At 47.7% G+C, this 23819-nt stretch overlaps 6 protein-coding genes across 6 annotated transcripts; 4 read left to right on the top strand and 2 right to left on the bottom strand.

Annotated features, from left to right (window-relative positions):
- Positions 1-203: 203 nt before the first annotated feature.
- Positions 204-1116, top strand: hat2_1 (Histone acetyltransferase type B subunit; the record flags this gene model as incomplete). The annotated part of the gene is made up of 5 exons (XM_031151040.1): positions 204-237; positions 334-387; positions 439-490; positions 540-593; positions 639-1116. 5 exons carry the CDS (start codon positions 204-206, stop codon positions 1114-1116), a joined length of 672 nt encoding a protein of 223 aa, XP_031003997.1.
- A 156-nt stretch (positions 1117-1272) lies between these two features.
- Positions 1273-1875, top strand: hat2_0 (Histone acetyltransferase type B subunit; the record flags this gene model as incomplete). Its single annotated transcript, XM_031151039.1, has 2 exons — positions 1273-1646; positions 1695-1875. 2 exons carry the CDS (start codon positions 1273-1275, stop codon positions 1873-1875), a joined length of 555 nt encoding a protein of 184 aa, XP_031003978.1.
- Positions 1876-3046: 1171 nt separating this feature from the next.
- SR4_0 (Spherulin-4) lies at positions 3047-3799 on the bottom strand (the record flags this gene model as incomplete). Its single annotated transcript, XM_031151038.1, has 1 exon — positions 3047-3799. One exon carries the CDS (start codon positions 3797-3799, stop codon positions 3047-3049), a length of 753 nt encoding a protein of 250 aa, XP_031003979.1.
- A 2744-nt stretch (positions 3800-6543) lies between these two features.
- Positions 6544-11944, top strand: LHYA1_G006097 (uncharacterized protein; the record flags this gene model as incomplete). Its single annotated transcript, XM_031151037.1, has 4 exons — positions 6544-6592; positions 6707-8163; positions 8211-8314; positions 8371-11944. 4 exons carry the CDS (start codon positions 6544-6546, stop codon positions 11942-11944), a joined length of 5184 nt encoding a protein of 1727 aa, XP_031003982.1.
- A 2731-nt stretch (positions 11945-14675) lies between these two features.
- VPS54 (Vacuolar protein sorting-associated protein 54-like) lies at positions 14676-18169 on the bottom strand (the record flags this gene model as incomplete). The annotated part of the gene is made up of 3 exons (XM_031151036.1): positions 14676-14910; positions 14963-17852; positions 17899-18169. 3 exons carry the CDS (start codon positions 18167-18169, stop codon positions 14676-14678), a joined length of 3396 nt encoding a protein of 1131 aa, XP_031003983.1.
- A 573-nt stretch (positions 18170-18742) lies between these two features.
- mcm5 (DNA replication licensing factor) lies at positions 18743-21044 on the top strand (the record flags this gene model as incomplete). The annotated part of the gene is made up of 4 exons (XM_031151035.1): positions 18743-18876; positions 18926-19052; positions 19101-20503; positions 20552-21044. 4 exons carry the CDS (start codon positions 18743-18745, stop codon positions 21042-21044), a joined length of 2157 nt encoding a protein of 718 aa, XP_031003980.1.
- Positions 21045-23819: the final 2775 nt, after the last annotated feature.

Genomic DNA, 23819 nt, shown 5'->3' with positions numbered 1-23819 from the left:
CCGGGGCCCAGCCAAGCTGAACCGGCGCTAAGGATCGTAAGGCCCCAAGGCTTGAATTTCACTTAACGCGAGGCGAGGCGAGGCAAGGCAAGGCGCGTCTGGATCAATTTCAACACGCTCTACAAAATAAAAGCTCAATTTATAATATCCTCGTGAATTCATCCCCGCCTCATTCTCACGACTTCCTAACGACCACAGTCGAAATGGCTCCTGAATCTCCAGACCATGAGATGGATGGTGAGTCCAGCAAGCCTTTCAGCGCATCCTGAATACAGGTCGCATTGCGTGTTGATTTTGATGAGATGGCCCTCGAATGGAATTAACAGCTTATAGTCGATCGCCCCGAGGCCGAGAACGATGTTACAGAGCAAAAGGTCATCAATGAAGGTACGGCACAAGATTCTCGAGCCGTCTACTGCAGCTAAATCTGGACCCTAGAATACAAGACGTGGAAGAAGAACAGCCCTTTCCTCTATGACATGATCCTGAGGTGAGCGAAGCTGTCTCGGTGTATCTGCAATCAATCTAATGTAACAAAGTACTGCGCTGGAATGGCCAACGTTGACAACCCAATGGTTTCCCGATGTTAAAGAGTGAGTTCGGAATGCGCCTATGCTTATAACTGCAAAACTGAACAGATTTAGGCCAGCAGGGAAGAACTACACCATTCACCGTCTCCTCCTTGGTACCCATACCTCAAATGATGCACAGAACTACCTTCAGATTGCCACCGTTGAGTTGCCCAAAAATATCACACCCAACCCAAATGACTACGATGAAGAGCGAGGAGAGATCGGCGGATATGGAGGCTCCTCGACTGGCGAACAAGCGGCAATTAAGATGGTCATCGAACAGAAGATTGATCACCCGGGTGAGGTCAACAAAGCAAGGTACCAACCGCAGAATCCCAACATCATTGCAACAATGTGTCCGGATGGGCGAGTGTTAGTATTCGATCGAACCAAACATAGCAGTATTCCAAATGGTGTCGTGTCTCCACAGGCAGAGCTTGTAGGCCACAAAAAGGAGGGCTTCGGGTTGAGCTGGAACCCCCATCCAGGCGAAAACGGGCACCTTGCGACTGGCAGTGGAGATAGCACAGTGCGACTCTGGTAAAGAACCCCTACCCTGCCTTTAGAGCTATCGCTTACGTTTGACTTTAGGAACCTGAAAACTATAAATTCAAGCAACAACCATGTCAAAGCCACAAGGACCTACACTCACCACACTTCAGTTGTTAACGATGTTCAATACCACCCACTACATAAATCAATGATTGGAACCGTCTCGGACGATCTTACCTTACAAATCCTTGATGTTCGGCAAAGCGAGACTAATAAGTCAGCTTCTCAAGGTCAAGGCCATACTGATGCTGTCAATTCATTAGCATTCAACCCAGCGTCGGAGTTCGTCCTAGCGACTGGCTCAGCTGACAAAACGATTGCGCTCTGGGACTTGAGGAATTTGAAGGACAAGCTCCATTCGCTTGAGGGTCACAGCGACATCGTTACGTCACTGGCATGGCACCCATTCGAGGAGGCTGTCTTGGCAAGTGGGAGTGACGATCGTCGTGTGATATTCTGGGATCTTAGCAGAGTCGGAGAAGAACAATTACCAGACGACCAAGAGGATGGCCCACCAGAGCTGTAAGTTCTCTTAAAACATTTTCAATTTATGTACGATACTAATGCCAGCAGCAGGCTGTTTATGCATGGTGGCCACACAAACAGCGTAGCAGATTTCTGCTGGAACTTGAATGAACCATGGGTTGTGTGCAGCGCTGCTCAAGACAACCTCATCCAAATCTGGAAAGTAGCTGAGGCGATTGTTGGAAAGGATCTTGAAGATGTCCCGATGGATGAGATTGAGAGATGAAAGGGACGTAATACATAGGTTTGCAAATACCCAGGGTCCATACTCCTGAATATCCCGTGGTAAAAGGAGTTACATTGCATGAGCAGGGGAGGCGTTAGATGGCATGATGACAAATGATATTCAAGCAACTTTTAAATCAAAATATTTACGAATTCCATGCTGGTTCCCAGAAACTGGAACCCGGTTCTGTTTGACTGGTCTCCGGCGATTTTGCATAGCAAAGATTACTGATAAGCTCTTTCAAGAATGCCAGATATTTAAAATCACTCTTAATTTTCTGCTCAAAGTTCACAAGTCTAGTGTACAGGATTGCCTTCTTTTTCTGTTATGGCTTCCCACCTGGAGCCAGTTAGCTACCACAAGCAGTTGCTTCCCAATTCAAGTCCACGTTATAATACCGATGACATTCATCTCTCAAGTCCTTCAACCTTTCATTATCAACCCATATTCTGATCTATGCCTACCAAGCATCTCGAAACCCTAGGAATTGTTTTTTATGTTTTCTACATCCTTCCTCTCTTAGTGATCAGCTTTCTTCTTGAGTCTGCAATCACAACAAACAGACTCTACGTCGTCTCCATTTTGCATTGTCTTGTAATGAACTTCAATTCCTTGTTTTTTATAGAAGAGATCCCTGCATGTTCTAGCACACGCTATAGTCTCGAGTAGTGCAACCCCCCCCCAAAATCGGATTTTTGGGACGGTCACGTGCCTTGGCCCCTTTTCCCCTTAAGCGAGGGGACTTGAATACATAGTCTGGTAGAATTTAGAACATTCAATTCTCTATGATATGCACCTGGGACTGTCCATCTTCTTTGGGGGTATCTCTTTTTTGTTTCTAGGATTTTCATGGTTGATGAAACATTCAGGCCCCGCTTCCTTCAGGAGTCAGGATCAATCTCGAAACAGTTTCCCGGGCCGGGATCCCGACCTGACATCTCGCAATCTTTTGTATGTAGAAGGGAATAAAATGGCTGTGAACGGGTGCCGAATATAGCGTTTGAAATGACGTGCTTTGATTCCATGCAAATCATGAACAGTCGACCATCACAAGTAAATCAGAGTGCCAAATGAAAGCCCAGGTCAGGAGGGAACATATCTATCTTGGTATACAATGAATCAAAGTGTAGCTATGTCCCACGATCCAAAAACAACATCGAAAATAACCCCTCTACGTCACTCCCACAGCACTGCTAACTTGCTGAGTGAAAGCAGTCCAAAGCGCACTCCAAGTATCATAGGTATTCGTCGTCGTAACATCCAAACTTCCCAAGCCCAAATCCACCAACTGATTAACCAACGTGTTCTGATCCGCTTCCGCAAGCGTAGAATCATAAAGAATCACCGAGCTATTCGCCCTCACAGCCTGCGAAAGTGCCGCCATCTCACTCGCATTAAAGTTAGCATACGCGCCCTCAAACATGATGATGTAATCCGCGAGCGCGAAATACTCGGCATCAGCTACGGTGCCGGGGTTTAAGATGATTTTGGGCAGTTCCGATGAGCGCGCGAGATTAGTGGCGGTTTGCAGGTTGGTGTAGATCGTGGGGTCGTAGGCGTTGGGGGCTTCGTCGATGAAGATGCCGTCCAGGCTGATGTTGGCCGGCGTGTAGGTGTTCCAGGTTGCATAGCGGGAGATGTTGGATAGGAGCGCCGGTTGCAGGGAGGCGGCGCCCCAGCCTGTGTGAACGTATCCGAAGATATTGACATTGGGGTAGGTGCGGAGCTTGGAGACGGCGACAACGTAGTCTGAGAGGGCGCTGTCGGATGGGCCTACGAGCAAGGGACCTGAGTCGGGGTTGATGACGATATCAAATTGGGTGTTTGGGTGCGCCGTTAGGGAGTCGTAGAGAGGTTTCCACGGGTCAGTGGTGACGGAGGGGTAGAGGTACAGAGGGAGGAGGATTGCTGAAGGGAGAACCATCTTGAGCTTTGGTCTTTGTTTCCTTTGTCCAAAGTTGGGATCTAAATAGTTTCAAGACAGGAGTTGAGGGAGGAGAGCAGTGTTTATAAGAACCAATTCAGGAAGTAATTCACAACGTTTCAAATACGTCGTATTGATGTGAATTGTTTACGCTAAAAGCCAAATTTCACGTAAATACCCAACAACCAGTTGATCACGCTATAAATAGAAATGAAATAAGATGAATAAAGAGATTTAAGGGGAAAGATGAAAGGCATTTCTGATTCGTGAAAAACACGAGATAGGTAGTTTGTCGAGACTTGTAGGGGTGCAGCTCGGGAAGAGTTGTGGGGTTGAAATTTCATGAGGCCGTGCCACTGACTTGGTAAATGTCCAACCATAAACTCTAACCATAAATGATACAAAATATTAAGCAAACGCTCGATTATTTTGGAGAAGCATTGTCCCTCCAAATCATGTCTATCAAGAAGTGATTCCTATGCAAAAATGGATTCCTCAGCTAAGTGACCAATTTGCAACCATAAGAGAATAAATTCGTTGCTTGATTTACTTTACTCCCACCTGCTCTTGAAATTTCAAATTTCGCTATGGAGTTCACCTTTCAGTGTACAGTACCTGACTTGGAGTGCCTCAACTTGTGACTTGGACCAAAAAAGCAGGTCTTTGCCTAACAATTACTCCGAGAATTGGCACCAGAGGTATCAATAGGGCTTCGTCTGATTGCCCACTCTAACGACAAATCTAATGATATAACAGTAAGACAAGAGTTCTCATTCACGACCTTTTCATTTAGCACGTGAGGAAGAAAACCTCCCCGACTGTAAAACAGATAGACTATCCTGTAGACCTTTCGGTCGCAAGGTCATGTGATTGACTTCTTATGTGGGTGTTGAACTAGCGCCACAGCTTTCGTGCCACGTCAAGAGATGATCCCAGATAATGCAGGTGGATGGTTTGCCGCAGAATCAATAGCTTTCCTGTCTGAATTCGAAAAGAGATACCGAGGAAGTGTGGGATGGGAAAAGTTCTGCATCGAGTTTAAAGAAGAGCTTTGATGCGAGACAAGTACACCTCTATACTATACTGTACAGTACACTACGACGTCTGTCTCAGCCACTCTGATTGTGTCAGTCATGTGATGTAAGTCACATGCTGAGTCCAGGGACTTTAAAGAGAACGGCGAATACATTTCGTAGCCATGTGAACGTAAGGAGAGAATGAAAAGGACTCTAATACTGATCGAGAGTCGTCTACTTCGTACGTTGCCGGAGCTTGTTTCAAGAGGAATGCACCACGTGATACTACGAACTGTTTCTTGAACCTTTCGGGCCAAAGAGTAAACAAAGGTACTCGCTAACAGGAGCCAAGTATAAGAGGTATCAATCAGCGTAGTATGCATAAATCTATCAGAAAAGCAAATGTTTCGTGTCGAGCGCCAAACTACATTTTGGCACTAGGCATATATGTACGATGAGTTGGCAAATTCCGGGACTTATGCAACAAAAAGCGGCAAGGGCTCCAGAATAATGAGTGGATGGAGGAAGGCAACACGGAGCTTTACTAATATTAGGCATGGGTTTCGTGGTATCGATCCTGTATGTGACCGTTGCTGCGACCAACACATGCTGCGACTGCAAACGCAATGGCGTTATATCTAGGTAAGGTAGCCATGGCTCCTGTTGTCTCGGGCGGATATACATAGATAATGTGGCACTTTGACCAGCAAACGTAAGACGCACGGGAAAGGACGAGGTGACTCTACCTTGGGTAGCAAGTAGATGGTTAGCGTGTAGATGTTACTGTGCAATGTACACCCAAGTCTTCAGCCACGAAGTGAGTGGTTTGCAGCAATGGCCAGCCTATTCTTTGGCTAATCAACAAGCAATACTAGCCAGTGCCAGCTCCCATCGAGTCCCAAAGCCTTGTTCCCGGCTGTGACAGGTGGAAAGATGGAAAGGTAGGGGCAAACCACTTGGGAGGGAGTTCCAGATGCTGTAGGAGGCAAGAATCGGGTAAGAATAGAGCATATCCTATCCTCTGCAAGTGCCACTCGAGAAGCTTGTATGTCCCCAGCAGTAGATGCATGCATACTAGAGTAGTATATCTTGCTGTAGGATGCTGGAAGGAGCCGTCTTTTTCGAGTCTCGGCCGGACATGTTCTTGCATCCTCTTACATCTAAGCTGCACATCAGATTTGGCCAGGCGCATATTGGGTGAGCTGCCACCACGGCTTAGTCTCTGCGTAGTCTCATGGTCTGATCGTCTCGTAGGCTGGCTGCCAATAGGTGGTGAACACACCCTGTGCTGAAATGGCTGATGGCTGATGGCTGATGATCTGCCCAAATTGGTGGGAGCTCATGATTGGATGTTGTGGTGGCAGGGATCTATGCGGATTTGTTGGCAGTCGTCGATTCTTCTGGACGAACCTCGTCGCAAGTCCGCTTCTTACTTGTACAGTACTCCTCCTGGACTCCTGGACTCCCGGACTCTTTCTCTCAAGACAAGCTTCACTCTTTCCTCGCTTCGTCTCACCCATCGCATCGCATCGCATTATTCTTGATAATGATGTAGAGAAGCAAGTGTCGAAGGTTCCCTCTCTCTCCTTAACTCCTCCCGCCGCCCCTCTTATCGTCTATCAGCCGACACGACCTCAGCCTTCCCCCGTGGGCAGAGCGCGACAACAACATCGCATCTCAAAAGCTCTCAGGCTCGAGATCGCAGCCAGCTGACACCTAGATGGAGCGATGATCCAAATGCAACGGTCACTCTCTCTTCCTGGGCCTGCCCACGCCTGTACGTTGGGTATACATACCATGCCTACTCGAGGAAATCTCATTTTACCCAATCTATAGCTTCATTTCTTTCTTTTACATCTACCGAACGCTTACTGACTCTGCGGCCTTGTAGCCGTTTCCCCTACTACCACGCAGGTCCCCTCGCGAAGCCCGACTCCAACCCCTCTTGAAACCCCTGCTCTCCCAAGACTCCACCGGTACCAGTCCCAAAGTCCTAGTAGACCCCCTACATCCTATAAAGAGAAGCCCGCAGATCGAGAGAGAACTCGAAGTAGCACGCGACAAACCTCTCCATCTCCTGCCTCACGGCAAAGACAAGATTCGTCCCAAGGTTCTTTGAATTCAAAGAACCCTGAGATCGCTCTTCCAGCCACCAAATTGCCACAGCTGCCCCTTCTCCAAGATGTTTCCCAATACATAAACCCGCAGATTGCAGCAGTCACAGCTGCGACTGCTTCCACAACGTTGGAGGAACTTGCCCATCTAGTCCGGCTCTCCACCTACCAAGAGAGGAAGAGAATCCATTCCCGGCTACGGCTACAAAGATCTTTGGTTTCTACTGCTCTTTCCGCGCGTCTGGCCCGTTGCGGAGAATTGGCTCACCGAACACTAGTTGATAATTTTAGGGGCGATGAAAAGAAGAACTTTGCTAGCCTTTACAATGCTATCCATGATGTCCGGAACTCATGTGATGCAACTCGTCGGTATGCATTATTGGAACCAGACTTGGATGGAGAACGCCCAAACCCTGGTGGACAAGAGACCAGTTCTTTGACAACTTTCATGCATGAAATACCCCAGCGTTCCCGCGATACCCTTCTTAGATTTCTGACCCAGATCCGGACAAACCCAGACTATTTGGCCAGTCGGATTGCAAGTCTTTCAGCCCCAGAGCTCTCTGCTCTAACATCATTCCACCAGGGATTGGAAGCCGTTGATTCTGTTTTGCCATTTCATAATCGTTCGAAAGGCCATGCTTCTGGTAACCACCGAAGTTCCGTACATATACCCTCTGCAGTTGAGCGTTTACTTTCATTCCAGCGTCATGATCCGTTGTCTGCTTTAATTCATACTTGCTTTGCAAATTCAGCTGGCCCAGACTCCGTGGAAGACCTTAGGAGAACTGACGTGTGGGCCACCACATGTGCACGACTGATTACTGAGAGCAAGACCGGCGTCGATCCCTTTATTTGTAGCGTACTTAATGTTTGGACAGCCATGCGGGACTGGTCTGGAAGAAGCAATATGGAATGGTATCTCATGAAAATCCTAGAGGATGGAGCCTTCTTATTGGAAAAAGCCGAGGACCAAGCGGGAACCCGTATTCATGTGGAACCACGGAACGCCAAGGACTCGATAGCAGCTGATGAGTTCTATACCGCTGCCGTCCAAGGACTTTTTGAAATAGTTGATGACCCTGGAGCAGGTGGAATTCCTGAAGGCCTCATTGAACTTGGAAATGCCACTCTCCGTAAACTTGACCCCAAAAGACACATGGCTACAAGGAAATTCCTAGTCTCCAAATGGCTCTTTCAAGTTTTCCTGCTTAATGTCATCATCCACCCGGAGGTGAGCGCTTGATTCTTCATCACTGGAACAGAACTGACGTATTTCAGTCCTACGGCATGATGTCGGAGTACCACATTACCGAATATGGCAGGCAGAAGATTTTGAGAGAAGTTGGGATGCGAGCCTTGCGACTTGTCGTTGATATGGTCTGGTGAGTAGCTACTTATCTGTTGGAACCCGTTTACTGACTTTTTTTTTCTCTTCTAGGAACAAATCATCCTCATCCTCAGCTCCTCTTGCGATCAAGGGTCATATTGAGAACATCATGGCACGATTCAAGTCAAACCGCCCTTCCCGGTCCAAAGCGAAGCTCCTTCCAGCAAGATCCATAACGTCCTTGCGAGAGACAGTGGAAGTTCATCCCTATCTCGTTCTTGGACCTTCGGACCTCGTGACTATAGTCAACGCTCTTTTCCCCGAAAGACGTCCAGCCTCTAGCTCTCTAGCTAAAGAGATACATGGTTTGCGCTCTTCTGCATCATCAATTTCAGGAATGTCTGTGATGACTGCATCAATCCCAATGCCTACTCAACGTAATGCTTTTGATAACGCCTCTGTCATTAGCAATAGTGGATCGTCAGTGATCAGCGATACCACTACGTCTCGTGAACCTCTTCTCGATGAGAATTCGAATGCCACTCAGCGATATTCTTCTGTGAATCAAAATCAACGCCTCAGCCTCTATGAGGATGACGGATTCGAGCTTCGCGTCGCACTCTACGAGATGACTCAAGCATTAGGGACTGATGGGACTACTGGTACATGTCATCCATGCGCCGAACGTTGGGCTGTTTTATTCATGTCTCCTGATGGCCAAAACCTGTCTACTCAGATGCTACATGATCCGGATGATGATGGCGAAGAAGAAGACAACACCACTAGCAGCGACAGCGAGGATGAGGGCTCTGGAGCACGTCCAGATCTCGACAAAGACTATCATCAACTCAGAGATTCGATCCTGAAGCTAGTTGAAGACTATGAGATTCCTCAATCCCTTAACTCCAAGACCGAATCAAAGACCTTCAGTAACAGGACATCCGTACTTGAAAGCCCTCGAAAGAAGCATCGCAGTCGGCCAGGTTCATCGGCACAAGCACAGTCGAAGAATCCATACCGACCACGTGATCCGTCGCCAACTGATCGAAATGCCAAACGAGCCTCTTCCAAGTCGTCACGACATCGTCACGACACCGACAGTGGAAAAGAGTCTGAAGATCAACCCTCAGTCCTGATTACTATGCTTGAGGCAGCAGGGTCGCAATGCCAAGCTCAGTCGGATTTTGTCAATGCTCACTTGTATTGGAAGACACTGAATCTACTTCATCAACTGTCATCTCCATCACTGAAGCGAGACGGTTTCTCTTCACTCCTGACTATCTTTTCTAGAGGTCCTAGAGACCTTATTCGGCGGTCGACGAGCGCGGTTGAGGAGTATGATGCGTGGTTGGTTTGGCTAAAGCAATCCCAGGAGCGTCACGATGTGACCATCGAATCAATGATGAAACGCCTCAAGTCTCTCAGAGATAAGATGTGGTATGTCACGGATGTGAGGAATTCGGCCGCTTACGAAGGTGCTCGAAACATTGCCGTTGCGCTCAAGTGCATGGCAGCGCCCAAGAAAGTCTCATACATGCCGCCAGCTAGCATGCGACCGCGGAACATGTCCAGATCCTCTACAAACAATTTTTTGCTGAAGACCGAAGCCCAAGTTATGGATATGATGGCTGCAGTCGAGGAGCAAGGTGGTCCAAACAAGTTGTCGGACGAACAATCTGAGAAGACGTTACGTTGGCTTTCCCAATTTGGCATCGAAAACTTCTGCAAGGGCGAGGAACGAATCCACAGATTTTGTTTGGAGATTGAAGCCTGTATCAATAAGCTAGTTGGAGATAACCTCATGGAAGGGCCTGTTCTTTGGTCTAGCGAATTGTATCATCGGGATAAACGAATTTTGGACAGTGGGCGGCAAAAAGCAGACTTATTCATCAACGGCTTTGGGTCTCTCAACATATCGGGAGATGATCTTACTGATCCTGATGCAGGTCGTCGAGGTCTAAGAAATACGGATTTCAATCGATCTGGCCTCAGAGATCTCCGAACAATGTCTGCACGAAACAACTCTCAACAAAGCTTCGATTCGGGAAGATTTAGCATGTCTCGGATAAGTACAACCGGTGATTTGATGGATTCACAAGATTACTTCGGTATGGCCAGTCCTGTTTTGGCTATCGACTCGGCAACTACGTTTTGGTCACCATTCCAGGCCCGAGCTCAGTCACCATCTACAAGTATTAGCAGTGCTCGTCCAGACACCGCATCCTCAACAAACGAGACCGTCATATTGAAAGAAGACCGCGCAACTCAAGCAAAGCAGCGTTTCCTCATAGACCTAAAGCAAACTTTAACTAGCTTACTGCTTAGTGATCTGGGAACTCTCGTCTTTGCGAGAGGAAGTGAAACTGACTCTTGGTTCGCGGGTGATCTTGGCCAGGATTGTATGGAAAGGAGAGAGCGTGCGGACCGAAAGGCTCGAAGAAGAAGCAAAAAACGAACACTCGAGAAGAAAAAAAGCTTCCGAGATCTTCGAGGAGCGCAGAGAATCGATTTGCCCGGTGAACGGCCTGATGCGTATATTGACCGCACCGAAAGAGTGTCGTCGAATACTACGAGAACTTCCTTGGACCGTGCAGATTCTCAAGCAAACACGGAAAGCTCGTCTACCAGCGACACTGTTGTTCATAGGCGACAGAAGAGTGTGTCGAAAGAGTTGGACTCTCCTGATTTCCCTTATAGACAGGCGTTTCAACAATTGTTGAGGATGTTTTCAGTGCATCCCAATCCACATGCCAAGCTAAACGCCCTGTATGAACTGCAGCAACTCATCATTGCCTACCTTACACCATCTGCTCCTCGACGACCACGTCTCCGGCAGGACACCATAACTAATGCCCCTCAATCCCCTGAAGTGCAGCATATAAATGCTTTCGCGTATACCGAGACTTCCCCGGCCGCACCGCGTGCCAAAAATCTTGAGGAGGCAATTGATAATTGCAAGGAACGACGCTCACATACACTCCACCAACCGGAGACCAGTTCTCCTGTCCATCGAAATTCCGAGCGATCATCAAATGTACCCACTCCAGCTAGCACCGATATGATCGTTGATGTCCTACAAGATTTGTTCCGTGATCCAGACATCCGTCCAAAGACACTTTTCCGAGACCTCCAATTCATTGCATCCTTCGTCCCAGCTGCTGTCTTGGACAAAACGGAGCGTGGCAAGGCCTTTTGGGATGCAGGGCTTGCAGCCCTTGGGTTGAAACAAGACGTTTGCCGCACGCTCGTCGAGATCGCCGACGAAGTGGTGGTCCATTACACACAAACGCGCAAAACTGTTTCCATCCCGGAAGCTTTGCCACCAACCAACGCGAATGGCGAGCTCATGAAATATAGCATGCAAGATGCCGCCAAGATGTGGACTATCACTGCCAAAGAAGGAGACCCGGTCGCTGAACGCGAACTTGCTATCTTCTACCTCACTCATCCCGAGTTGGTCGAGAGGGTCACGGCGCCATTGAGCAAGCCAAGAGAAACATTCAAAGCGCAAGTCATGGAGATGCATGGCGGAGGCAGCACGGGTAAGGAAGAGCGAGATAGAGAGCGCAGTGATCCAGCCACAATGTGCGCCGCCTATCACTGGATGGAGCTCAGTGCCCTCGGCGGTGACGAGCTTGCCAAGAAGTACTTGAGACAGCGGGAAGAGCTTAACGCTATCCCTTGATTGTTCTTACATTTATTATTCGTACATTCCCCCTTTGCAGTACCTGAAAGATACCTTTTTGCATGAATGATTTATGAAGCATAGCTTGGGAAAGGCTGTTTGATGTAAATTTCTTGCGATTGTAGATGAGCTCCGAGCGCAATGAATCGTGTTGGAAACGACGGTTTTGCGGGACTGTTTGGAGTACCTCTTTTTCAGGTTTAATAGATGAGATAATGAAAAGTATATACAAAACTTTCACATGCCACCAGTACTGTTAATGTGTGTGCGCTTTTATTATCTTGAATGTCAGCACTGTGTATATATCTTATTCTCCACCTGTATCACTGCTCTTTACTATGTACTATATACAGGTAGCGTAGGACAAGGAAGTTTCTGCTCCGCAAGTCGGCTAGGAGTTGGTAGAAGTTTCTTACAATTTACATACCTTTTACTCAGCATCTTGACAACATTACACCAATCGTATCCGTCTCAGACTCATCTCTCGCTTCCTGATCGCCTTCCTTTTCGCCTTTACCGACACGTTCCTCAACAGCAATCAATCAACTCCTCACGTGCCTCCTTTAACTTTACTTGTTTCTTCATTCTTTCTAAGCTAGGGGTTTAAAAGATATTTACCTATATTAGTTAAGTACTGGAGCTTGTGTGAATATAAACAAGCTAGGGTACGAAGGTCACATGGTCCTGGGATGATTGGGGTTGTAAGAATTACATTTATGGGTTCTTGCTGAATTGGCGCCAGCGTCTTCAGTAAGAGGACCAATAGACTCGCAAGTGCAAAAACTTCTTCTTCTCCTTCTGGACCGGTGTCAATCATTGCTTGCCTGCCTGCCTCCTTCTCTTCATCTATCATCTATCATATCCTTCTCATTTTCGTTGCGTGGGCGATAGCAATTCTACTTCCGTCCATATCGTTTCTGCTGCTCTATGCCGAGGCGGTATCCGGTAATGACCCATGGTGAACAACGTAGTCGTGCAAAGAACGCCTGACATGTTGGTTCTCCTAACAAGCAGGCTATGGCTGCTTAGTGGGTAATTAATCTTTTGATTTTCGTGTTTCCGATTTCTGGGCGAAATTAGGTTGAGAGAACAGGAGTACATGGCACGTTGGCTTCCATATTCGTCTTTGAGGCTTCCCTCGCAAGGTAGGCAAGGAAAGCTTCTTTGGCCGTTAATACTCGACGGGTGTCCTTCTCCTTCTTGTCCCGACGGGTTCTCTTGGCTTTCCGTCCTCCATCAACTATCTTGGTGTCAGAATCAAAAGTGACACTGACATTCTTTCCGGGGTTTTTGCGGGGTAAAGTTGTAGGAGTTGTTTCTTCGATGAAGTCTTCATTGCTGTTTATTTTCGTGTGACTTTCGGTGATCTTGTCAAGAAGGTCGTCGAGGATAGCTTCTTGTGTATCATCGAAATCCATTCCGAGTTCGGTGTAAAGCAAGTAGCACTCTGGGAAGTCGCCCAATAATGTTTGGGCTTGGAGTGCTTGGAGGTGTTGCAGCTCACGACGCAGACCGTCGAGATCAGCGATGGGGTTGTCACTGGAAATTTGAATATTCATTGTGACTGACTGGATATGCAGAAAGGTTTTTGCAGAACGAAAAGAAAAGATTCCAGCTGTGGGATGGGAAGACATTTTTACGCCTTCTAGCACATTTGTTAAATTAGCTTACCAGTACTCATTCATACATGAAGCTATATAATACTACCTAGTGTACGCGTTCAACTAGTTTTTGAGACTAGTGTCTAGACAAGTGAATATGATGTAATAACTTGAAACTATCCTTGTTCAAGCTATATCAAACACTGAACTCAAAATAAGGAAACTTATCTTCAAGTAAATTAAAGCATTATGTGGGAGACTCGCGTTGTGGGTTGAAGGTGTGGCTGCATTATAGGAAGTTGTGGCAGGTAAGGTGGACGAAAACTACACTCCAGCACTCAGGATTTTAGGATCTTTCTATCCTAATTTTTATAATTAATTAGTAAATATAGATATTATTATATTTAGTTATATATAATTGCCTACCCCATACAATCCCATCCACCCCTCCCATCCAAACACACCAAAATCCTCTAACCAGACGACATCTTCAATATCCCCATCCTGCAATTCGTAGACGTGCGAGGGTACGAAATCGGCACTCACACAGAGCGGACAGCAACCGTGAGACATGGCATTGTATCGCATTCGCCACAACATATTACTCCACCACCATTCCCGTATTCTCCGTCATAACCAGGTGTGTACACGGCGTTGCAGGCGGGATAATGCTGGACTGTCGGGACCCGCGTATGCGTATCGCGTGGCTGAGTGGAGAATGGGGATCTTTGCCTTTAGAGGGGCGTATTGAGGTTGGTTATGCGGCGGAACTGGGAGGAGTAGGGGACGAGGAGAGGGAGGACACCTGATAGAGATAGGGGATGAGTACGGGAGGCTGATGAATCCAGTGAGGACGACGAATGCGTATGGGGTGGAGGAGATTGTTGATCCGGCTGCGACGAGGAAGTTGGTGGTGGGTTAGAAGGGTTTACGGGGAATTATTGTCGGTGAGATTGCTCGAGAGGGCGAATGGGAAGATCCGACCGATACTTTATTGACAGGGGGTTTGAGGGAATGTGAAAGGGCTGACATGACCTGAGGCCTGGTCTAGAGTAGATGAATGAAGAAGCCAAGTATGTGTGGCGGGATATACCCTGGATTATTCTACATACCCCTAGAAATTAACCTGTCTATTCAGGAGCTTTTTCATCGTTGGCTTTCTCACCCCCCTTCCCATTCCCACTAGTTTCAGGGGTAGGTATCGTGCCATTTGTCGCAGCTTCCTCTTTTACAGGTGGGGGTGAAGGCGTTTTGGGCTTTGGGACGTTCTTATTTTTCACAAGATTGACGACGAAATCTCCTGTATCGCCCGCGCCGTCTAAACCGCCTATTCTCGCTTTGAAGTGTTCCGCATCACGAAGCATCCTATGAGACCATTAATAAGAAAATATTGACATGAGCTTGGAAATATACACACCTAGATTGAGCAGCCTCGCTCCCCAGCGACACATCTTCAAGCGACTTTCCTAGTTGCTCTTTATAACTCTTAAACACGGGCTCCATAATCCCCTGCACCGTAATCGCCGGCAGATAATTACTCAGCACCCTATGCAGAGTCCTCGTCTCCTTGGTCAGAGTCTCCATATATGCATTGACGCCATCTTTGCCTGCGATCTCCCAATCGATCAGCTTCATAGCTTTGGTATGTGCAGCTGCACGACCGGCCATGATATCAACGAGCTTGTCATAGATCGACTGTTGATGTTCTAAGTATGCGCGTCGCACTTTGTCGAACTCGCCCATTAGGTTTGAGATGCTGGTGTTTAATCCAGCATGTCGACGTACGAATTCGCGGATGTGGGGAATTAGACTGCTGATAAAGGACACAGCTTGTGCTGCTAGAGCTAGGTGTTTGGTCGTGATATTCTTTAGGCTAGCTGCCGAGCGAGTTGCACCGGCACCTAGGATAAGTTGTGTACAACGAGAATTAAAGGTTGATAGGTAGGAGAGGATTGATGCTGCAATCTCATTCGTCATGGATGGGATACCGGTATTCAGGTGCAGGAAGGTGGATATGCCATGGAGACAGGAGATGGCAGACATAGGGAGCAGGAAGGTTTCACCTTCGATGATTGCAGGGCGTATTGTAGGCTTGGCGGGAGTGGAAGATGGCGTTGAGGTCCCAGATGTTCCGTTCGTTTGAGCAGAAGACGGGACTGCTAGGGTACTCGTAGGTGGATTCTCAGGCGGGAGCCATATGTTGCTGCCTGTACTCCAAGCTTCTGCGTCCTGGGTACTTGCCGAAAGGATCCGCGACAACTCTTCTTTATCAGAGTCTGTGAAGTCACTTGCATTCCATGGATCAGTTTCCATACCAGTAGCTAATGCCTGTTTCTCAGAATCGCCAAGTTGGTGGACGAAGTCTTTAATATGACCATTGACAACGTTCTTCAGCGCCGTACCGCTTCTTCCGGAAACTGCCTCGCATTCATTTGCAAAAAGAAGGTTTAGATTGAAGTATCTCAAGAACTTTTCAACTGGAAGATGTATACTCTGCTCTGATCGTACACGCAATACTTTCACGATTTTGTCTTGTGCTATATCGACAGCTTGTCCTAGAAGATTCGACATATCCAGGGTTAGGTGCATCTCTTCCTGTATTTGCTGAGTTGAGTTTTGCTTCAGTCGGCCATCAAGAGCAGCGATATTGGGACTTCGTGGGGGAGATTTCATGCCCGCAGGAGGTGAAGGATCCCCAAGAGTACTGGTAACATCCAATAATATCTTGACTTGAAAGCCAAGTCGCCTCAAGGTCTCGCCAACGCCAATGTATACTTTTTTGAGTAGTTCTTCAGCATCTTCAGGGTCTAATGCTCTTAAATTACGTGCTAGGATCGTCGACTTCTCCTGCTGCGACTTTTGTTGGCCTCCGCCAATCGTAGAAGTCGACATCATGGAGGTAGCGTCATCATCATTCGAAGCTGGCAGTGGCCGACGGATGATGTTTCGAACTTCGCGCAGTACTGACTCTCGATATGCAGCGGTTGCGGGAGAAGTATGCCGTGCGCGATGTAGACCGTTGAGGATTGACTGCAACTCAGGTCTAAAATCTTCACCCATCGCTAAATAAGAAGGGTATATTGATGGCTCCCGATTATGCCCCCCTCGCGATCGTTTTGATGCGCTACTCCATCGTTGTAATATATCCGGGTTAGAAACCGATTCTACATGACGCCGGAGATCCCCAAGTAGAGTATGAAGGAATCTCGACTCGAATGTTTTGCCAATACGAGATCGAAGAACATCGAGGTCGTTTGTGACTCCTTGTAATGCGGTTGCACCCCTGAGATCTCGAAACTGGATAGCGCCATACTCCGATCTCATTCCTTGCTCTTCACCAGCGATGAGTTTTTCTAAGCCATCCATGGCATCCAACGCTTTCTCAACTTCGCCACTGTCAACCAGGGACTCACATGTTGCCAAAGTTTCGACCACTCGTTTCAACTGATGGACCGCATCCCCTAGTTGTTTTATATTCTCTCTCCTCCGTTTCTTGTTAACAATATCCAGTCCGCCAATAGCCATGTCCTCATCAAGCTCTTTCAATTCCTTCCGTAACGCTTTTATTCGACTCACAGAGTCGGCTGCTTCAGAATGAAGCTCTCTTAACTCCCCAAGGGCGGCGAAAAAGGATGTAGAGGCAGTCGAAATCGATGCTATAAGGTGTACTTCAATTGTATCCATATACCACGATAGTTTCTCTTGGAGAATGGCATTAGTTGCCAAAGCTTTCCGAGGACCAGTGGCAGCGCCGTTTTGAGCCTTGCGTTCATCAGGAGTCCCCGGCGCTGGCTTTACAACTTCTGAACGTTCACTAACGACATCAAACGTACGTGGATTCTCCAGGTGAAAGTCTTCTTCGAAGTAGACGGGGGGTATCGTTGACAAAGGGGTCGGGGCATGTATCATTCGCTTGCCTCCGCTTAATCTCCTTCGAGTCACCGAGGGCGTCTCAATAGACGATGCTAAAGAGGCTAGTGAAGATCGTTTCGAAAGATTTGGCCGACTAGATAACCGTCTCTCTGGATCCAAGAGATCTGCAAAGTCATCCGTTTGATTACCCTTCCTGAGCAATTGGGTTCCGCCTTCTTCCGCATTTTCTTTGGCCCTCTGAAGCGCGTCATACAGAGCCCCTACCTGCGACAAATAGGGCTTGAATTCGGACGGATCCACGGTAGGTATATTGGTGAGCGTCACAGGTGGGATGTCTCGGGCAGTTGGTGGCTTGTGTGCGCTCGATGCCGGCGCCGAGGTGTGCGGAATAAGACCAGTCCGGACGATGGGGGGTTGTAGTAGAGTAGATATAGCTATAACGAATTAGACTGTAAACTCTTCGGAGCCCAACATGTTTACCATTCTGCCCTGATTCGCTCAGTCCATGCCAATTTGATGCAGTGTCTAATGTGCCTCCTATTGAGTGTATTGAACTTGCGGTTGAGCCTCTCCGTGGTTGATATCTATTGCTACTACTCGAACCAGGTCTGTCAACTGTCAGCACCACACCCCTCGCCATTTGCAATGCTACCAACCTGGGAAATGGGTATTCGCTTTTCGAGAAGAGGTTGGGTGAGCTGGAAGAGAAGCTGTCCACGTCTACGGACTGGCGTGGCGTCAGAGAGGCCATGATTAAAGATTATCTTCCTAGCACGTTCAGTCTCACACTGCTGCTGTGCTTGTCAACTCTCCAACCTCCCCCACAACCACACAAATGGAACCGAAAGTCTCGGTGTAACGGGCGGTGGTTGCTTCGATACAAGGCAGTAAATCGCTCTCTTCGCAAGGGCCACGAAGGCCGGAACACTCAATGTTTTGTTGACGGTCGCTGATTCGGTATCGGGGTATCATTGCTGGGCGGAAAAGCAGGCGCAGGTTCGAGTTATTCGTAGCTTCGTGTAGAGGGCATTATTATCGTTGTGCTGTTGAATAGTTACAAGTCCCCGGGACTCACTCCTTTCAGCCTTTACTCTCGTCCGTCCAAATGCATTCGAAAAGAAGCATGTGATTGGCTGTGGCTGTCAGCCTCTGGAATCCGATGCTAATGCACCTGCAACCACTTTAAAGCAGCTCACGCTAAGGCGCGTCGCGGTTGAATTATCAAAACGCGTCCGTCGAAGTTTAAGCGCTCAATTCCATCTCCAAATCCAAGTCTACAACACACCGTAAATTCCCATACTCAATCCGACTACTACGAGGCAATATGGATAGGCAATCAGTGTACTCTCTGAGTGTTTTGCCCCCCGAGTACGACAATGAAGATACTCGCGGCCAAGTCCAGGTACAGCTCGAGCAATTTATCCTGCAGTTCCGCCTTGAAAATGTCTTTATTTACAGGTATTTGTTCTTCGAGCGACTGAGGGAGGTGTAGCTAATATTGGTGCAGAGACCAAATCCGCGAGAATGTCCTTCTGAAGCAATATTACTGCGATGTTGACGTTGGGCATCTTATCTCCTTCAACGAAGAACTTGCACACAGACTCGTCACGGAGCCCGCTGAGATTATCCCACTTGTAAGTAAAACCGATCTATTTCATCCCTTCGATACTAATCAGGCAAAGTTTGAGAGCGCATTAAAGAAATGTACCCATCGCATTGTGTACCCCTCTGACAAAGACGTCGTCATCCCTGAGCACCAACTACTCCTCCATTCTTCAGCTGGCGATATCTCAATCCGAAATCTCGACGCACTCACAATCTCAAGGCTCGTTCGAGTACCCGGAATCGTAATTGGCGCTTCTGTCTTATCCTCAAAAGCTACGGCACTCCACATCCAATGCCGAAATTGTCATCAAACGAAGACTCTGCCCGTCGCTGGTGGCTTTGCCGGTGTCTCTCTCCCAAGACTATGCGATAGGCAAACAATGCCTGGAGAGGATCGTTGTCCTATGGATCCATATGTTGTTGTACACGAGAGTAGTCAGTTTGTCGACCAACAGATTATCAAGCTTCAGGAGGCTCCAGATCAAGTCCCCGTAGGAGAGTTGCCAAGACATGTGCTCATTTCTACAGATCGATACCTTACAAATCGAGTTGTTCCGGGATCGAGATGCACAATCACCGGGATTTTCTCGATCTATCAAAATAAACAGTCGAAGGGCTCTTCCACTACATCAGCGGTGGCTATCAGAACTCCGTACCTACGAGCAGTTGGAATCCACAGCGATGTAGACCACACCGCGAAAGGAAATGCGATATTCTCAGAAGAGGAGGAACAAGAGTTTTTGGAGATGAGCAGGCGACCTGACCTTTACACTGTCTTTGCGAGCTGTATAGCACCTTCCATCTATGGAAATGTGGATATTAAGAAAGCCATTGCTTGTCTACTTCTCGGTGGATCGAAGAAGATTCTGCCAGATGGTATGAAGCTCCGTGGAGATATCAACGTCCTTCTGCTTGGTGACCCTGGTACGGCAAAATCTCAATTGCTAAAATTCGTCGAGAAAGTTGCTCCAATTGCTATATACACGTCTGGAAAAGGATCCTCTGCAGCTGGTCTGACGGCTTCCGTTCAGCGTGACCACACAACACGGGAATTCTACCTCGAAGGAGGAGCCATGGTTTTGGCCGATGGAGGAGTGGTCTGTATTGACGAGTTCGATAAGATGCGAGACGAAGACAGAGTCGCCATCCACGAAGCTATGGAGCAACAGACGATTTCTATTGCTAAAGCTGGTATCACTACGATTCTGAATGCCCGTACTTCTGTTCTCGCAGCAGCCAACCCCATATTTGGACGTTACGATGATCTAAAGACACCAGGAGAGAATATAGATTTCCAGACGACCATTCTTTCCAGATTCGACATGATCTTCATCGTCAAGGATGATCACGATCGGAACAGAGACGAGACCATTGCCAAACATGTGATGAATATTCACAAAGGAGGTCACGGTGCTGAAGAACAAGCAGAGTCTGAAATTCCTGTAGACAAGATGAAGCGATACATCAGTTACTGCAAATCGTAAGCTTGCCTATCCCCTTCTTAAAGCCATAAAACTAACAAAACCAGCCGCTGCGCTCCCCGTCTCGCGCCTGAAGCCGCCGAAAAACTTTCCTCCCACTTCGTCTCCATCCGCAAACAAGTCCACACTGCCGAGCTCGAAGCTAACGCCCGCTCCTCAATCCCCATCACAGTCCGTCAACTGGAAGCCATAATCCGTATCACCGAATCTCTTGCCAAGCTCTCCCTCTCCCCCATCGCCACAGAGCAGCACGTCGACGAAGCCATCCGCCTCTTCCTCGCATCAACCATGGACGCTGTTACTATGGGTAGCGGGCAAGGTAGCAAAGAACTTAACGACGAAGTTAATAAATTGGAAGATGAGTTGAAAAGGAGACTGCCTATTGGATGGTCCACGAGTTTGGCGACGCTGAAGAGGGAGATTTGTGAGGGCAAGGGGTACAGTGAACAAGCTTTGGCTAGAGCGATTACGGTGTTGCAGAGGAGGGATACGATTACGATTCGGAACCAGGGAGCGCAGATTTATCGCAGTGGTGCTTGAGGTGATGTTGGAGATTATGAGGCGTTTGGCGTTGTATAGTGCGTTGTCTATGTAGACAGGCTAAGATGGATGGATGGGTGGGTGGGAGGCTTAGTGAATAATTATGAATGAAGCGTCACATGAAAATGGAATGAATTTTTTAATCAACATCCTTTGCTACTATTTCTACTTGCGCGTCACCTGTACGTACGATTCGTGGGTTCAGACACCTGGAGCTGTCGACCTGATTCGGGAGCAAGTTGAAAATGATGCTAGCAACTGACAACTGAACATGCGATGACGATAATTATTTTGTTCTCTCTAGCAAAGAAAAAAAACTATATTATGAGATTGACGCGCGTGCTGTACTACACGATACCTACTTTAATTCTGAGCGGTTGCTAGATACCCCGAGTGATGAAATAGAGAATAAGGCAGGGACCGGTAGTAGTAGAATATCTCGGGACCACTATGAAGACGATTTTCAGATCGAGAGCACAAAGCAGACTATGCAGAAATCGAAATATAATGGGAGGTGATGGTAAAACTAGTCTTGCAAGTGTTCACTGAAAACAACCAAACAACCCAAGCGCTTTGTGCAATACAGATTTCTGATTTAAGCTCTGTATTTGCCACTACCGTACTAGTTGTCTTACTTGCCAATACATACCCAAGTCTCAGCTTCATTGAATCATTACCAAATACACTAGGAGAAGCCTGGTAAAGGTGGACGATGATGACAAGGTCATGATGAGCAAAGATCTAAGAACAAAATCTAGGGTAAGAATGCATAACAATTAGAATATCCGCACTACTAGAAATGGCCAACAAGAGTAGGTATTCTAGATAGGACAGGCACAGCAACCCAAAATCAAGAAGTAGAAGACTCGCCCCATTTGAAATCCCAGGAATGCTAGAACGAACGCGCTTATCTGGACGTGTGTGCGTTCATGCCATCCGCATTGGGTGTACACGACGCTCCTGAGAACGCTCTCGTAAAGCTGCCGATCCACCCTCTTTTTTTTAAATTGAAAAACCTATGTGATGTGAAGAATTCCGAATGTCGATTCTAGGCGCTGCTCATAGCGAAGAAGGGATCAAAAAATCCGATACGACCTGAAGTATTCCCAATGCAGATCTAATGTGGCGGATATGAGGAGTTGGAAGCAAGTCAACACTCGTCGACGACAATAGCAAAGTAAAGTCAAGGTCTCACAGTCACCAAGGCATTGCATTGCAAAAGGGTATGTTTTTAATAATCATATATTCGTTGTTCGTACTTCGTAATGGGGCAGTATTTTCAGGGTTGCCTGCCCGATGATGCAAATGCTAGGTATACTACAATGTCTCTCCCACCCGGGGTAAGACTTTTCCATAATCCGTAATCCAACAACGCCGATGCTATGTACTCCAAACCGACTATTATATACTCACACCCATCTAGACATTTCGTCCGCGAGCTCCTCGTCCTCGCCAACAATTTTCATTACATCCATTTCGCCATTTCCTCCGCGATCTCCTCGTCCTCGCCGACAAATTCAATGTCACCATCGGCAGCCATTCGCGCCAGGTACTTTGGGTGAGCGTCCATGAAAATCTGGCGCAAATCAAGCTGATTCTCCTTGCCCATATTCTGCTTGCCCATACTCTCGCGCTTCGCCTTCTCCTTCTCAATTTGAAGGGGCGACATCTCCTCTACATGCCGAAGCTTGCTTGGCACGGCTGGCTTATACTTCTGGAAAGCGGCCATGCCAATACCTGCTGGTGGAAGCTGTGCGTTGCTGGGACGAGGAGGAGGTGGTGGGGTTGCAGCCGAATTGTTGACCGTCTGTTCAGCTGTAGTTGCTGGTTCCTCTTCTCCTTCTTGTTCTTCATCTGAATCTGAATCACTAAACAGATCGTAATCCAATACGTATTTTCCCTTTACTTTTCCCTTTGGAGCGAAGTCATCCTCATCCTGATCCTCATAATCATCCTCATCCTCGACGACTTTGTTTTTGGCGGCGTCAAGATCCCGAGCCTCTTGCTCCTTGGCCTCCTCCAGCTGCTTCGCCTTCAAGAAGATGTTGTATGGATCCTTTTCTCCAAGTTTCTCCTTGCGTCTCTCAATATCCGCGAGCTGGAGCTTCTCTCGCCTGGATTTCTCCTTCGCCATATACGCAGGTTTCTTGGAAGCTATGCCATCCTCAGTAGCCCAAGGCTCCCTCTTTAGACGTGCATACTCATACGCCCAAGCCTCTTCATCTTCCTCTTCCTTCATGGTGGAGTAGTAAAGATGGATTAACTTCCAATAAACCCAATCCAGCTTCATGAATTCGTTGTCCTGCTTTCGTTCCTCCTCAGTCATCCCCGCTTGGATCAACTCGAGCTGTCTGAAGTAAAGCGCATTGTGACCGCGGTCAAAAGGGTGAGCGAGTTCAGCGGGAAGTGGATGGCCCAATATGGAAGGAGAATCAAGATCCATCGGTGAACCGCCTCCTGCAATGGGTGTGGTGGAAGAGGATGTGAGATTCTTCTTCGGTGTTGAGTCTCCCTCTTCATCAGAGGAGCTGTCGTTTGGGGATGGAGCGCGATAGCCAACTCTTGTCTTTCGCTTTTTAGATGATGAACTTTTCTCATCGATATCAGGGAAAGCCGAGTGAGCTTGTCGCTTTCGTGACTCTTCGGCAGCAAAAACATCATTCATCCTTCGCTGTCTATCCTCCATCTTCTTCGCAAGTTCGTTAATTTTTTGGTCGTGAAGAGCCTTCTCCGTAGGAGTCATCGCATCAAGTCTCGCCCGAACTTGCTTGAGGC

Source organism: Lachnellula hyalina (assembly GCF_007821495.1).
Source record: "Lachnellula hyalina strain CBS 185.66 chromosome Unknown contig00103, whole genome shotgun sequence".
Lineage (NCBI taxonomy): Eukaryota > Fungi > Ascomycota > Leotiomycetes > Helotiales > Lachnaceae > Lachnellula > Lachnellula hyalina.
This window is presented reverse-complemented; position numbering and strand designations above follow the sequence as displayed.